Source organism: Solanum dulcamara, chromosome 2, assembly GCF_947179165.1.
Source record: "Solanum dulcamara chromosome 2, daSolDulc1.2, whole genome shotgun sequence".
Classification (NCBI taxonomy): Eukaryota; Viridiplantae; Streptophyta; class Magnoliopsida; order Solanales; family Solanaceae; genus Solanum; species Solanum dulcamara.
In genome coordinates this window covers 76,177,833-76,194,533 of record NC_077238.1, presented here as the reverse complement: position 1 = coordinate 76,194,533, position 16,701 = coordinate 76,177,833, and the positions used below count along the sequence as shown (strand labels likewise).

The 16,701-nt window shown below is 34.8% G+C and overlaps 1 protein-coding gene and 1 pseudogene across 6 annotated transcripts; one reads left to right on the top strand and one right to left on the bottom strand.

Moving 5' to 3' along the window:
* The first annotated feature begins 3,329 nt into the window (after positions 1 to 3,329).
* On the top strand, positions 3,330 to 11,397 carry LOC129880788 (uncharacterized). 6 transcript variants are annotated; one of them, XR_008765493.1, is made up of 8 exons: positions 3,330 to 3,714; positions 3,807 to 3,913; positions 4,545 to 5,341; positions 6,463 to 6,595; positions 10,067 to 10,536; positions 10,620 to 10,757; positions 10,861 to 10,927; positions 11,067 to 11,396. XR_008765493.1 is itself a non-coding variant. In XM_055954983.1 (7 exons), exons 1-6 carry the CDS (start codon positions 3,411 to 3,413, stop codon positions 10,738 to 10,740), a joined length of 1,932 nt encoding a protein of 643 aa, XP_055810958.1. In that variant the 5' UTR covers positions 3,330 to 3,410; the 3' UTR covers positions 10,741 to 10,757; positions 10,861 to 10,996. The 6 variants fall into 6 exon arrangements, 2 of the variants coding, with proteins under 2 accessions (XP_055810958.1, XP_055810957.1); XR_008765494.1 differs by having other exon boundaries at positions 11,038 to 11,396; XR_008765491.1 differs by having other exon boundaries at positions 10,620 to 10,927; positions 11,038 to 11,397.
* Positions 11,398 to 12,071: 674 nt separating this feature from the next.
* On the bottom strand, positions 12,072 to 13,570 carry LOC129877330 (putative UDP-rhamnose:rhamnosyltransferase 1; annotated as a pseudogene).
* Positions 13,571 to 16,701: the final 3,131 nt, after the last annotated feature.

Here is a 16,701-nt window from a genome sequence, read left to right as displayed (position 1 = left end):
AATTGAAATCGTAGTTGGTTTGAATTTATGCTCTGTTTTTTGGCTTGAATCTTCAAGTACACAACCGTTATTTTTTTAACCAAATTAATTCAATTAATTAGATCAGTAATTGATTTAAAGAACCAATCATCCCTTATATTAAGATACTATCCATAAATAGATGATCTTCATTAATTACTCATTAGATAATTGATGTATCAGATACATCACTAATGTATCAGAAAAGTTGAAAAAAAGGGGATATCGGGTAATTTTGCTACAATGAGGGATGTATAGTAATTAGACTTTTCCATTATGGAATTTAGGTAAAGTTTACTTATTTTTATGTACTAATCTCATACTAGTAAAATGCAATCTCAACAACTTACTATTTGATAAATGTGAACCTTATGTATAAGTGGACCAAACTCTTTTAATCTGATCTTCCTTACCATGGGCTATTCTAATTAACCAGCCCAATGACAGTCAACTATAGTATGTTTGGCTGATCTTTCAAAAATTGCTTATTTTTTCTTTTATCTAACCAGACAAACTTATATAGGAAATTTGAGTAGCTCAGTTGGTTAGTTATATGAAATTTTACCTCGTTGATAAGAGTTCGATTTTTCACTTTATAATCTCATCCTTCATCACGAAGCACTGTTTCATTGACGATTTTAGAGATTTGCATATTATGGATCAATTTTCACACTAAAATCAATATCCTCCTATGGCTTTTTCTTCTTCTTCTTCTTCTTTCTTTTTTTCCGCCGTTGTCTTGTGAATTGGAGAGATCTTTGATCTTTTTGTCCATGTATTGCAATGTATTCATCTAATGTGATTCATATCATATAAAAAATGTTCAAAACTTTGTTGATTGAATTTACAATTGTAGATATGGAATTGAAGCTTGCTTTGGTTTTACTTACCTATTTTGGATTTCTTGAGAAATTGTTTCCCCCTCCATGTATCTCTAATGGAATTGTGAAATGTATCGTCCCTCATCGTCTTTTTCAAATGTATGTTGATATTTTTTATACTATTAAATATAGTGACATTTCTTTCCTTTGCTCACAACCCAATAAATTGACAAAATCAACACAAAATTAAGATTGTCCCCTTCATTTTATGTTGACCCCGACTCGAGTTGGATTCTTGGGAAGGCCATTTCCACCGCGTGGATACAACTAGGTTAGGTGATTTTTAGTAATAATTTAAATGTATCTCATAAAATATAAGTAATAATATAGATGTATCTCATAAAATATAAGTGTAATACACTCAAATACAACAATATACAAGTATTTTGTAGTAATGATTGGGTGCTTTTTTGTAATGATACATGTGTATCTCATAAATTACAAATATGATACACTCAAATATGATAACATATACAAGTGTGCAGTGGCGGAGCCGAGATTTTTGTTCGGGGGTTTAAAGTATAGAGAAAAAGCTCAAGTAGTAGTGCAAGTGCGCGGTACGTGTAGTAGCCCCTCGGCATGCTCTTTGTATAAGCAACCATAGGTATTTCATTTGTTCAAAAAAGTAAACATCAAATTAATCAAAGATACTTAGAACAAAGATACACTGATAAGAATAATTTTAATGGATCGGCTGTATTACATAAGTTAATTCCTAAAACATGTGAAAATTAAAGGATAAAAAAGGGAGCGAGATGGGGAAGAAAAACACTTACCTTACCTCAACCCGTTAAATTTAACTTATTTTATTATACCGCATCAAACATTTCTTCCTACTTTTACCTTACTACATCGAACATTCTTAAATTGTTTTGTGCTTTTTATAATTTTATTTTGTAATGTTTTACTTTATTTTGCACTTTTTAAAAATATTTAATTAGTATCCATTCAATCATATATTACTATGAAAATCGTCAAGATTCTCTAAAAGTTTGTAAGAATAGAGTTACTAATATTATAAGCATATTCAAAAGATAAATAAATGGCATCGTCAATTTCTTTTAATTCATATATAGTTCAATTTTGTAAGAAATTCCATGAATTCGATTAAATTGATATTGTTAAAAGGATATTGACTATTTTAAAGTTTCTTCATTCAATTGTATCTAATTTACTGTATAAAAAAATATATATTTCTATCTCAATTTCAAGTTTAATATAATTCATTATTTTTTAAAGAGTTTATTCAAGTTAGTACATGACAAAAGAGTTACGTTGAAATAAAATGAATAACAGATATAAGAAGAATAAAAAATAAAAAATAAGAAAATATGTCTAATAAATTAAACAAAGACAAATTAGAAAGAAGAAATATACAAAAGGGAAAAAGTAATGAAAAAAGAGAAGAAGATTCAAGCCCATTTAAGTCTTCTTTCCATTTTTCAAAGCATTTAAAAGGGAAAAAAGCTTGCTGTGCATGAGAGTTGAGCCCATGACAAGCAATTTTTAAACCCATTATCCACTAAGCTAAGTTTTTCACTTATTTTCAAATGGTTCATTTTAATATATATATTCATAAAATCAAAATTTAACGTTACATATATAGTATAATTTTTCGACGAACCCCCTTAACCTCCACCTAAATCCGCCCCTGCAAGTGTGTATTGTATGGATGTAAAGTATATACTGTATGCATGCGAGTAGTTTGTGTGGCATTTTTGGGTGTATTGAATTGTGTTATATATGCTAATCCAGCTCATACAAATCATGGCACAATATATCTTGCTTGAGTGGGGATATAGTGTATCCAACGAAATTGCATGTGTTGATATAACTAGGTTGAGCTAACAATTATAATGTATCCAACAGTTACATAAGGAACATATACAATATATATAGAGAGGACATATACAATATATATACAAAGCGAACATATACAACTCCAAAATAATAGCTTTTGAATCGTAGTTAGGTAACTTATAGCTACAAATGATAATTATGCTTCAAACGACAGTTGATTATGAAATTTCTTTTTTAAAAAAGTGTATTTTAGGAGAGTTGTAATTTGTATTTGGCTAATCAATTTGTAAATTATTTTAACCAACATTAGAACAACAATTTCTGTTTGACAAAGATTCTAAAAGTGATTATAAAAAATCAGCTATTTTTTTTTAGCTTTTGCTACTATTCAAAGACATCATTCTATTTCTAACGTTGATAAAATATTTCAATTATCCAATACATACTTTTTAAAAATAAATAAATAAATATTTTTGACTTTTCAAAAATCTAGACCAAATATCCTATTTAACTCATATGTGCAAGTTTATATTTGTGTGTGAGGAGTTAATTTGGTTACCTTGGAATTGTCCCATATGTGTTTAAATTTTCATTGATAAAATTTTAATAATTTGTAAATTTTAAAAATTATTATTAAAAAAACTAAAACAAATTATGACAACAAACCCACCCGGACCGATCATCATCGAACCGTAATTGAGAAACCCAAAAATGGCGTTGCTCGGCGACGACGGCCGGGGTTACGAGCTAGCTCTGAAACTTGAGAGTCACGGCATATGGCGTTCATGGCTCGGTGATTCACTATATACCAATTTCATTCACTTCCTTTCTTCTCCTTCTACTTGGGATTCCTTCATGAGAACAGACGATTCAAAAACTAGGGTTCATATTCACCTCCAGCTTCGTGTTCGTGCTCTGCTTTTTGATAAATCATCTGTTTCTCTCTTCCTCCGATCCGATAAATCGCCGACGTCAATTCACACTGCTTCTGCAATTTCGAAGCTCAATCCAAATTGTGCGTACTCTCACGAGCATTTGAATTGCAATGTGTGTTTTTATTATTTTATTTTTTTGAGTTTTGTAGATTAATTGTTTTGTTGATTGCAGATTTGCAATTGCATGGTGATGATGTGTATTTTACACTTGAGAATTGTTCGCAAGATGGAGCTCAACAGCGTGAAGGTGTTTCCAGTACAAGCACTGTGTTATCTAAGGTGAAAAATATTGGCTTTCATGTGAAATTATTAACTTTAGTAGGTAGTTTTCATACAACAACACCACGAGGAGGGTAGAGTGTAGGCAAACTTTACTCCTATGTCACAGTTATTGAGGTTGTTTCTGATAGCCCTCCACTCAAAGGGAAAATACCGAAGCAGTCTAGAAAAGGAAATACATGAAATAACATAAAGTAACAAAAACAACAAATAGTAGCAAGACAGTAACTACAACAAAATGTTAGTGTTCATATTTAGTTCATTGGATGCTGAAAGAACTCTGTAAAGGATGATCCTTGGGGGTAAAAGATCACAATTGGAACAGGATCACTTTTCTGAAGTTGATGACTTACTCTTAGTATGAATGGAGACAGGAGAATTTTCAATTAGACAAATTAATAGTTTTTTGACTCATGAAGGAAGGGAGACAGGAAAAGGGTGAAACTATTATTTTTACATGTATCACCTCTCTCTTAAGTCTGAAAAGCTCTCTGGAAGGCGGAGTATAGATAAATGTTTCATTTTGTATGGTTGGTGTGGGAGAAATAAAGGTGGAGCCGTGGATATGGCTATTGCTCTAAAATCCATGATTTTTTTTGGCTGCCTTTTCTGATTTCTTACATATTTTCAGGTCCAATCTAAGTCAAATTTTGGTGTTGGATCAAGATATAGCGAGTCAGAAGCTGATGCAATGTCACAGAGGTTGAAGCTTGATGATTTACCTGAAACATGGTATAACCAGTTCTTTGAAAAATACAAAGCAAGTAAATCATATAGGTTACAGTTTAGTGACAGGGAAACAGAAAAGCGAACACCTGAACAGATGTCCTTTTATCTTAAAGTTGTTGAGAATCATAAGAGACGGCGTGTAGCTTTTAAAGTAGATCAGAACATTGGTTTTGGCATGTTGGATGATGGATCAAACCTGGAATCAAACTCAATTTTAGATAACGATAACCCATTTTTTCCTGAAACAATGTCTGCCATGAATTGTGTTCCTGATAGTGCAGTCCTGCGGACAAGTCAACTGAAAGAGAACCTGAAAGTGGAGTTCAACGGGGTTCTAGATACTTTACCCCAAATAATGACGAAGAGCCCTATTATGATTGAGAGGCTTGGTATTAGACCGGAGTACCTTAGCATGGATCAAGGCAGCAATCAAAATCTTGGAAAGAGTGGTGCTGAGAGGAGTAAGAAATGTCTGGGTGAAGAGCAAGCACAAAAATTATCACAAAAGGTGATGGCACGATTGCTGGGAAATGTGGGTTTTGAAGGCTCATCTGAAGTTCCACTAGATGTCTTGACTAAATTCATGAGTTGCCATATTCGTAAATTAGGTTCTACCTTAAAACTCCTTGCTGATAGCTACAGAAAGCAGTGTTCAGCTATGGAACTTCTCAAGATGTTTCTCCATACAGATGGACATAGGTTGGTGTGCACTTTTTCATATTATATTTTCAAATGTTTGATTTGTTCCTCTTCACTTTGTTATAATCTCTGTTTTCCTTTTTTTTTTCAATGAAGTATGACGAATTCGGTTTTGTCATGCTACAATGCAAGGTTTAACCTCTTAAAAGAATTGGGCTTCAAGTATTAAGGCAAGAAAATCAGGCCTCATTGTTGTAACATATTTTCCAAAGAACATAAAAAATAATGTTGCTTTTTTCTTTTAAAAACAACGTTCCTGCTGATTAAACAATAAAAAAACTTTCCTGGTGTTAACTGTACACTTTCATGCCTTCACATTTTATGCTCTTTAGATAATGTATTTCTCATGAAGCTGTTGCTTGTTGAAGTATGTGAAATCCGCAATGATAAAGATATCAGAGCAACATCTATTCAGTGATCTTGATGATTAGGTGAAAATTATAGTTGTTCTAATAACTTATTCATTGTGGTTTCTGTACAAAAGTTTGCCAAGATGGGAACAATTTCAATGTAGGCTTTACCCACCTCAATTGGGAGTTGCTGGTGTTAGAATTATTGCTAAAACTCATCCTCAACTCTAAGGGTTGTGTCTGCATTTGATGTCTGTTGCAAATCCAATCATATACATTATGCAAGTATGATCTCAGTATCTGACTCTTTCTTTTCTGTGAAAATGTAAAAGCTCATCCCTTTCCAGGAGACTCTTCTGTGTTTTGTCCGGCGTTCGTTTCTGCAGTTCCGTTGTGCTTTATAGTATGAGACCTGAATATGCTTTGGATGAATTTGGAGCTGATACTCGAATCACTTGTTATTGAACTTAGCTAAGACAGGTGCAATCTATTGAGTTGTTTCATGGATTTTTCTTTTTTGCTCCTTCATTCTAGGAAGTTCTCGTCCATGTGAATGACACACTAGTCATACCCATTATACTCTTATATCTTGCAAAATAGATTGTAAAAACGATGTCTTTTGGAAGTTTTGATCTCTCTCTATCTCCCTATATACATATACATAAGTAATCGATAAACATGATAGTCTCTTTCTATTGCCTCATATAAGAACAATAGTTTATTTCTCCCCTCTCCCTTTCAGTATCTAACTCATTTTCCTTATTTTGGCAGTAATCTTGCGGTGTTATCTGCACTTGTGAAGGATAATACTAGAAATGTTGTGCAACAAACTCAGCAACAGGTACAGGGATTCCAACAACAGTTGCAACCTCAGCATGCAGCTGCCATTCGACAGTCACAGCAGGTATGCCAATTTGTTGTCAGTGGTATCCATCAAATTCATATTGGTGTTTTCATTCTTGCTATTATGCGGTTCACTTCTTCAAATGGTATAAGATTTTGGTAATAGGTATACAATTGTTTGGTTTGCATGAGCAGTTTTGTATTGGTTAGCGAGAAGCTTTTTCAGGAGATCAATCTTTGCAGTGAGATGCATTATTTCTACTCTTTCCCCCTTTTATATGTGGAATTATCATACTGGACAAAATAAGTAGAAAGACTGAAAAAGATGTGCTAAGCCTTTTGAATTTTAGGGGTCATTCGGTAGTCAGTACGTGTGACTATGTGCGATTGGACTTGGTAGTTTATCTCCGTCCACTAGATTGGATTGTATGGAAGGATTATATTTGAGATACTCCTGTTCTATGTTCTGTTGCAGCTCTACTTTAGGGATATCTTGTCCCTGGGCTTTGGTCTAGTGGTGGTAAGACCACAAATTGTGTGGGTTAGGCACATCTCAAAGGCTCAAACCTTGTCGCAAACAAAAGCCTGGTATTTAAGTGGAGAAGGGTAGAGGGGCGAGACAATTATCCACCGAGTTCTGAACCATTTGCCGTCGGCTCTCGGGGATATCTCGATTATCAAAATTAATTTAGCGATATCTCATCACGAGTGTGTTTAATATGATGCCAGGATAAAATTTTAACTTCTAAAAATACTCTTGGAACAAACTCATTTATTTCTCACGTCACAATTTACTATTTCTTTTCTCATAATTCACTTTCTCAGGGATCCATTTTCAAATGTTGAATAGGAAAGCATCACCAATAAAAAGACCTTACAATTATATTTGACAAACTTTAGGAAAAAAATTGCTAGACTACAAAAAAAAAGAACACAAATAAACTATTAAGAAACTGACACAAAAACTTTAGAAAATTTGAAGAAAATAGATTTTTAACATAATGAAAAAAGTACAAAATATCTAGTGAAACAAGGAATTACATAGTATGATTTGTAAGAAAACTAGTTGCAAAAGTCCCTTCTTTTTTTTTTTTTTAAAAAAAAATTGTTGCAAAAAAGTTGTGCTTTAATTTTTGCAAGAAAACAAAGGAAATTGCTGAAGAGTAAGTGGCTGCCGAAGTCGTGGGCAGATGGGTTACATTTTGTAGCTGATGTTGGAGGAGAAAATAGGGGGGGGGGGTTAAGGGAAAGGTTGAACAGTAAGGGGTTTGCAATGTCAGGGGAGGGACGAAGTTTTGGGGGCTGATGGAGAGGTGTGTGAGTGAACATGAAAAGGGGATTAAGACGGGAAGAGACATGGGGAAAGAAGTTTTTGCTCGAAGCCTTTTGCATGTTAGGGGCATAAGTGTCTTGTTACATCATCATCAGCTGGTGTTTTGTAACTAGGGTGGAAAATAGGTGGTTTGGGTTAAATTTGGACGGTTCAAGATGAGTTGAAACAATATCTGGGTCGTGTCCGACCCTGCCTAAAGCTTACATGGGTTGAGAGGGTTGGGTCAAGATGGGCTAAACAATGGATCATAGCCCAATCAGCCCAACTTGACCCATCTTTTTTACAAATTTTAGACTTGCATTCAATGATTCCATATAATATAAAATAAACCTATAAAAGAAAGAAAATGATAATTTGAATATTATAATTAGTTAGATAAAACTTTTCACTTCGACCTGTGATGTTTCAGATCTAAAAGTAAATGATTTTCTCAACTATCATTTTTTGTTCTTCTATCAATTTGGACTTTGCAAGAAAGAGATTTTGGCTTTGCACTTGCAAATCATTTATCAAAGACTTCAATTTACACTTTACAAGAGCGAAAGTTTACATAAAGGATAATGAAACTGAAATAAAATGAAATAATGCGGAAAACTAAGAAGAAAAAAATGATAAAAATAAACACCCCGGAGATGTGTGCCTGATCTTTCATGATTGCATTTTTTATGCCTTTTTTTATGTCTTTGAGTTATGACTTTAATTTTTGTTAGAGTCTTCAGTTATAACCAAACTTAGTTTAAGTGACAACAACAACAACAACATACCCAGTGTAATCCCACCAGTGAGGTTTGAAAATGGTAGAGTGTATGCAGATCTTACCCTTACCTAGGAGAGGTAAAGAGGTTGTTTTCGAAAGACTCTTGATTCAAGCACAACAAATCAAAGTATTTACGAAAAAAAGGGAATCCGACAATGGGGAAAACATGTCAATTAATAAAGGAAGCAGTACAGAGCATCCAGAGAAAAGAAGCAGTAACACAATGAAATAATGCGGTAACTGAAAATACAAAACATGTATGCGACTAATACTACTACAGACACAAAGCTCCCATCAAGCCTAAAACTGCTGAAAAACGAGTCATAACTCAACTACTTACTATCTTCTACTCTAATTTGTGACCTCCAAACCCTCCTATTTAAAGTTATGTCCTCGGTAAGTTGAGGCTGCTTTATGTCTTGTCTAATCACCTCTCCCCAATACTTTTTCGGCATACCTCTACCTCTCCGCATACCTACTATATCCAATCTTTTGCACCTCCTTATAGGGGCATCTGCTCTTCATATGTCAAACCATCTCAGTCTCGCTTCCCTCATCTTGTCCACCATAGAAGACTCTCCAATCTTGTCCCGGATATCCTCATTCTTAATCCTATCTCTCCTAGTAAGCCCGCTCATCCATCTCGGCATCCTTATTTCCGTAACTTGCATCTTCTGAATATGGGAGTTCTTAACTGAGCATCACTCCGCCCCGTAGAACAAAGTTGGTCTAACCACAACTCTGTAGAACTTATCTTTAAGTTTAAGTGTATCTTCTTATCACATAAGACTCCAAAAGCGAGCTTCCATTTCATCCACTCCGACTCCGCACCAAAATACAAAAGTAAATTTATATGTACATATATAGTTGGAAATCATCAACTTTCATTTTTTTTTGTTTAAGCATTACTAGTTTATAGGATAAACCAAATAAATAAATAATAGTAACAATCAACAATAATGAAATAAAATTTTAAACGATGTTACCATTTTCAATAAATGAAACAAAATTTTAAACGATCATTTATAGACAAAAAACTTGATGTAAAGTAGAACTTTAAGTGTTAAGATTAAGCAATTATATGGGTCAAGGTTGGGGCATCATCATGGGTCCATTTGGGAATTGGGATTCTGATTTGTGATGGGTTAACTTGGGCGTAATCCAAATAAACCAATCATCAAAATCACTCTATCCCAAACCCATTAAAACTTGGGCGGATTACATGGGTTTTGGTTTGTTTTGCCACCCCTATTTGTAACAATCCACCCTCCCTTCCCCAAGGATAAGATATTAGCTTTGATAAATCTATCGGGAGGCCTAATGCTGAGTTGTACAAAATGCGGGATAATTTATCTTGACCTTTATTCCACATTCAAAATTTACCTGATAATATTCTGGCTTTTTATTAGATCGTCTACAATTACATCTTGGGTTATGTGCAGATATTAAGAATGCATCCTCAGATGCAGCAGATGATCAATTCCCAAAATCTGACTCCTCAGCAACAGCAGCAGTTGATCAATTCCCAAAATCTGACTCCTCAGCAACAGCAGCAGCTGATCAATTCCCAGAATCTGACTCCTCAGCAACAGCAGCAGCTGATCAATTCCCAAAATCTGACTCAGCAACAGCAGCAGCTGGAGAGATTGCGAAGGCGCCAGCAGTTAACACCTCGTCCTGGTATGAGTATGAACATGAACACCGACAAGGACAGGCCCTTAGTTGAAGTCAAGCTTGAACATCCAACTGATTTCCCAATGGACAACAATGCCTTTAATGCAATGACTGTGAGACAGCCCCAGATGCAGCAGTTCCGTCAGCAGCAAATTGCAGCTATGTCATCCCCCTATGCTCAAAACACAAATCAGTTTAGGCCAATGTCTTCTCTTCAAATTCCTCAAGTGCAGTCACCGTAAGTAATTTTATATGCAATAGAAGTTGTAGGCGTCTAAATACATCATATGATGCATTATCATACTTGATTTTTTTTTACAGGAATATGGGAATGGCCAGGGCCCCTCCTGTAAAAGTCGAAGGATTCCAGGAATTGATGGGTGGAGATGCAACAATGAAGCATGATTCTGAAGAAAATAAGTTAATGTCTCCTCAAAAATAGCATTGTTCCAATGGCTAGTAAGTATTGAATCAGCAGTAGATGGGTTCTTAAGAAAGCTGTTTTCTTGTCACTCTTGTGAACTGCTTTTTTACTTTGTTTAGCTAAATTATTTGTACGCAGAATGAATGCTAAAAGAAAATTTAAGTAGGCATTGAACATTTTTCATCAGTATGGCTGCTGCGATCAGGTGTGTACCATATCCCGTTGTCATTCGGCTTTGTTCCTCTAGAAATGTGCATATGTATTATTTGTATAATTTTATTTCCTCGACTCATGAAGCCCTGTAATTTTCTTCAGCAAGCCTAATATAATCCGTGCTCATGCAGAGAGTTTTTCCTGCCGATATGTTGCAAAATTGTGTACCTCAAGTTGGCAAAATTTAAGGAAATGGATCATCATAATGTTCAGGTCTTTTGCTTGATGTATTCAATTAACTAGTAGAAAATAAGTAGTGGAAGAAACGTATTTGATTGCTTAAAAATGTAAAAAACAATTTAGGACTTGCATAAGATAAATTAACATTGATAAAAAAAAGAGAGGATAAATTGACTTTCTCCTTGATATATTTCAAAAAGTATGACAGAAGAAGAAATGACCCACTATGATTTTTTTTCTCTTTGATCTTGTCATAAATTCATGCTCAGAACAAGAAATTTTTCAGTTCACTTTAGTGATTAATATTAACATGCAGATTCCAACTTTTGTTGAATATACGCTAAATATATTGATTGTTTAATGATTCTGCTACTTTGATTACTTACGAAATATATTCTTCTTGGAGCAAGCATGCACAAGTCATGGTAGCAAGTAATATGTATTATAGCTCCTATGATGTTCATGATCTTGGGCAAATTGTTCTACGTATCAGTCTCTGTTGCTAGTTTCCCAGAAAGACATTCCTCATCTCCTTTGCTTTCATGCTTTAATTTTGTCTGACCGAGGATTAGTTTGTGTCTGGGTCAAGGGACGGGTGATCTTTGAGAAATGACGTAAGTGATAGATGGAATCGTTCAGTAGTTCTATGGTTGTTTACTATGTTTCCTGGTTCTGACTACTTGTCTCTGCCATTATTAAATGAAGTGACTCAGTCATTGAATTTCTTTGGAAAGAGACAACATATTGATCTCGGTCGGTTTCCAAATAAAGTCCCATGTTGTGCTTGAGTGATCTACTCAGTGAGCTTACTTAAAACGTGAGATACAATTTGGTTAACCCTCTTCTTCCCATTCAGGTTTGATTGACCCAGAAGTGCAGTAATTAAGAAGGAATGGAATCATTAGAGAGTTGTCTAGAGTGGATCAAGTGGCAAATAGACAAATAGAATCAGAAAGGAAGAAAAAGAAAGGAAATTTTATTTATTTTGTTTTTGATTACATAGATTTCTAGGAACTATGCCCATTGGTCATTTTTCTATTATCTTCCAAGAACTGAATTAGATCTTGTATGTATTTGTCAAGTAGCCTTCTATTCCCAAATATTGAACTGATTTCTTTTGCTCTCTCTAATTTTCCTTCCATCCTTTGCTACCATTACCAACTTCACTGAACTGGATACCGAGTCCCTTGTGTATGAACCATCCTCTTCATTTCTTGGTATTTCTATTCCAATCTCCTTTTCCTTTAGGATTCTTGCATTCAAACCTTGATCAACCAAAAATGGCAACATAATCAATGGGTGACCAAACATTAGTCCTATTATCGAGCTCCATCCACAATGAGTCACGAATCCACCAACTGACTCGTGACTTAGTAGCTTCAATTGAGGTACCCAACTCTTCCATACTATACCTCGACCATATATTCTCTCCTCGAATCCATCAGGCAGCTTAATGTAATCCATGTTTCCCGAGTTAGATGGCTTCCTCAGAACCCAGAAGAATGGTATGCCAGACAACTCCAACCCATGGGCTAACTCATTAATTTCACTCGGACCAATAGTCACTTCACTCCCTAACGCTACTTAAACTACCGAGCCTTTGGTTTGTTCATCTAGCCATTCTTTGATGCATGTCCAACTGTCATTGTTGTCATTATTGCTATTGTCTAATGATGATGGCATTAACCCCACCGGAAGTATAGGCCTGTGGTGAAGATCCTCAAGTAACTTCAACCACTGGCCTTCAAACTCGCAACATTGACATCTGATAATTACGTCAACATCCTTTGTCGTAGCCCCGAAACGATATAGGTCTGACACACCAGACACATTCTTCTGCATGGCGTCAAGTATCCACTTAGCCTCATGGTGACGAAATGCCGCCTTTGTTTCAAACGGTATCCATTCCGGTGTCACCGAGAAATCATCTGTTGTTGTTGGTGGATTAGTCGAGCTAGTGAGCATCATGTCCGTAGACCCCAGAAAAGCCAAAAACCAAGCGTTAATAATTCGAAAAAAGCCCCTAGAAATCCTTAACCTAGTTGTGATTGGTGCTAACCAATAAGGTGCAAAATCATGAATAACCCAATCAGGAGAAGTTTTCTCCAAGAAACTTGTCAATTCAAGTTCCATTCCATCTAAGGCTTTCTTGAGATAGACAATATCTTTAGTGTGAATATCCATAGTTGCTTCTGCATTTTCTGGTAATCCATCAGCATGAGGAAGAGGGATTTTAACCAAGGTTATTGATGTGGAATATTCAAAGGGGAGTTTTGGGAGTCTTATCAATATTCCTTGGGGTAGAAATGAAGGAAATTTTGTGACCCTTTTGAGCTATTAATTTGGAAAGTTCAAGATATGGTATAATATGAACAAAAGCTAGCCAAGGGAACATGACTATATGAAGTTTATTTTCAACTCCATTAGCCATTGATTTAATAAATTCAGTAGCCATGGATGGCTCAAGAGCTTAGTATGTTTTTTCTGTGTTTTGTTAATAACTTAAATCAAACCATATAAAGAGTCTAAACAATGGAGAAAATGACAAAAATGGTCCTTTTAAGTTTAAGCGTAGGTTCAAAATAATCACTTTTAAGTATGCACTGAACAATTTTGATCCTAGGTTTGCCCAAAGTTAACACTTTAAGTCTCCATCAAATAATTAACAATCACTAGATTTGACGGAGAATTTCCCATTATTTTTGTATAGTTTCCATCAAATTTATCAAACAAAGTTTGGCAAACTTAAAAGACAAACTGTCCAGACTATTTAAATCTATCCTCAAACATAAGGGACTAATTTTTGTCATTTTTTCAGAGACAATATATCCCTTGGGGGAATATTTAAAATAAACCAGTAAGATAGACATTATTTCAGGAATAATTTTTATTTTAATAGTATGACAGCAGTATCAAATACTAAATCTAATGGAAGTGATTGAAAGGACTAAAAAGTTTAATTAATTCTATAGGGGAATATTTAAATAAACATTATTTCAAAATAAAATAAAATTATTAAGGAGTATCTCAATAGTATAAATTACTAAATCTTATGACAGTGATTGAAATACTTTATAATTCTAATTTTGCAATTATAGAGGCAGACCGGAAACCTTTATAAAGAAGGGGGTGATACACGTTATTAATGTTGAATTAGCGATAATTATTATGATATAATATAATAAGTGGATGTCATTTTTATGTGGGTTCCACTCAAAGTGGGCAAGTTTCCCACTAGTCTTCTCTTCTTTTTTGGCTATAAAACGTCGGCGATGAAAAACATATACGAATTCTTAACCACTTACCCAAAATGATCACTGAGGAAGACAACCTGTGTTTTGAAGCAGAACCTACCAAAGAAGAGGTGAAAGCAGTGATCTTCCAATTAAATAGTGAAAGTGCAGGCGGACCTGATGGATTTACTGGTGTTTTCTATCAAGCTTGCTGGGAAATCATTGAAGAAGATGTCACCAATATGATGAAAGCTTTCTTTTGTGGTGCAGAATTGCCCAGGTTTATCACCCATACTAACTTAATCTTAATACCAAAGAAAGATATGGTTAACACTTTCTCTGATATGAGACCAATTAGTTTGAGCAATTTTGTGAACAAAATCTTCTCTAGATTGATCCATGAGAGATTGGTTTCCAAAATAACTAATAATATATCCCTCAATCAAGCTGGTTTTATTAAAAACAGAAGTATAGTGGAGAATATTCTATTGACTCAAGAAATTGTCGCTGACATAAGGCTAAGAACTAAAGATGCAAATGTTATAATGAAGTTGGATATGGCAAAAGCGTATGACAGGGTATCTTGGATTTTCTTAACCAAAGTACTTAGGAAAATGGGTTTTTCAGAAAGGAATATAGACATAATCTATAGGATTGTTAGCAATAACTGGTACTCAGTGTTGATAAATGGTCAACAACAAGGATTTTTTAAATCTACCAGAGGAGTAAAGCAAGGGGACCCTCTCTCCCCTACCTTATTTATTTTAGCAGCAGAAGTCCTATCAAGGAGTTTAAATGCATTGCATCAAAACTCTCAGTTTAAGGGCTTTGGAATGCCTAAATGGAGTCCAAAAATAAATCATCTTGCATATGCAGATGACATGATTATCTTTACCTCAGCAGATGTGGTGTCTCTACAAAAAATAATGGGAATTTTGAGAAACTATGAACAGACTTCTGGGCAAAAGATTAACATGGACAAGAGTGCTGTCTATATGCATAATAGAATATCAGGTGACATCAGTATCACAGTTGAGATTGTAACTGGCATCAATAGAAGAGAATTCCCTTTTATGTATTTGGGCTGCCCTATTTACCACTGTAGAAGAAAAAAGGAATTCTTTAATACTTTGACCCTTAAAATTATGAATAGACTTCAAGGATGGAAAGGAAAAATGTTATCTTTTGGAGGAAGGGCAATTCTTATTAAACATGTTTTGCAAAGCATGCCAATACACATATTATCAGCTATTAACCCCCCTATTGGAATCATCAGACAAATACACAAGATGTTTGCTCAGTTTTTTTGGAGCAATACTATTGGGAGCAAGAGTAGACATTGGGTGGCTTGGAATAAGGTGTGTATTCCAACCATAGAAGGAGGCCTAGGTTTTAGATCACTTCATGATGTCTCATTGGCACTGTTTTGTAAACTTTGGTGGAACTTCAGGACAAAATCTACCTTATGGAGTGATTATATGACCAACAAATATTGTAGGAAGGAACATGCTATAGTGGTACAGTGGAAACAGGGGTCACAGACATGGAAAAAAATGCTAGAAGCCAGGGACCTAATAGAACACCAAATTTGGTGGCAAACTAGGAAAGGGGATTCACTTTTCTGGTTTGATAACTGGACTGGATTGGGAGCCCTGTACTTTGTAAATCCAAGGAATACCTATGATACAAGAATTCAAAATGTCAAAGAAATGACAGAACAAGGGAGATGGAATAGAAGAAAACTGATGGAAGTACTCACTGAAGACATTGTTGATCATATCATCGATAATATATCCACACCCAGGGAAGAAAGAGATTGTGATAGACCTTGGTGGATACTAGACACAAGTGGAGGTTTTACTATTAAATCAACCTGGGAGTTTATTAGGTTAAGAGGACCACAAATGAGCAAATATAGTTTCATGTGGATTAAGGGGTTGCCTTTTAAAATCTCCTTTTTTATGTGGAGATGTTGGAAATTCAAGATTCCTACTGATGATGTCCTAAAAAAGATGAACTTTACTATGGTGTCTAAGTGTTGGTGTTGTATAAATCCTAGAGAGGAGACTATACCCCATTTATTCCTAACATCAGATACTGCTAAAAGGACTTGGTCTTATTTTTGTAAGGCAGCAGGAATAAACATGGAAGGAGTACAGTTACAACAATTAATTGTGAAATGGTGGAATGCACAAGTAACTAACAGATTGAAGCAGATATATGCTGCAGTGCCATCAATCATAATATGGGAATTATGGAAGAGACGAAATGGTATCAAACATGGGCATAGGAAGGTTAATAGCTCAGTTATTCATCTAGTCCTAATCTTCATCCAAAGACTAGTTCTCTACAG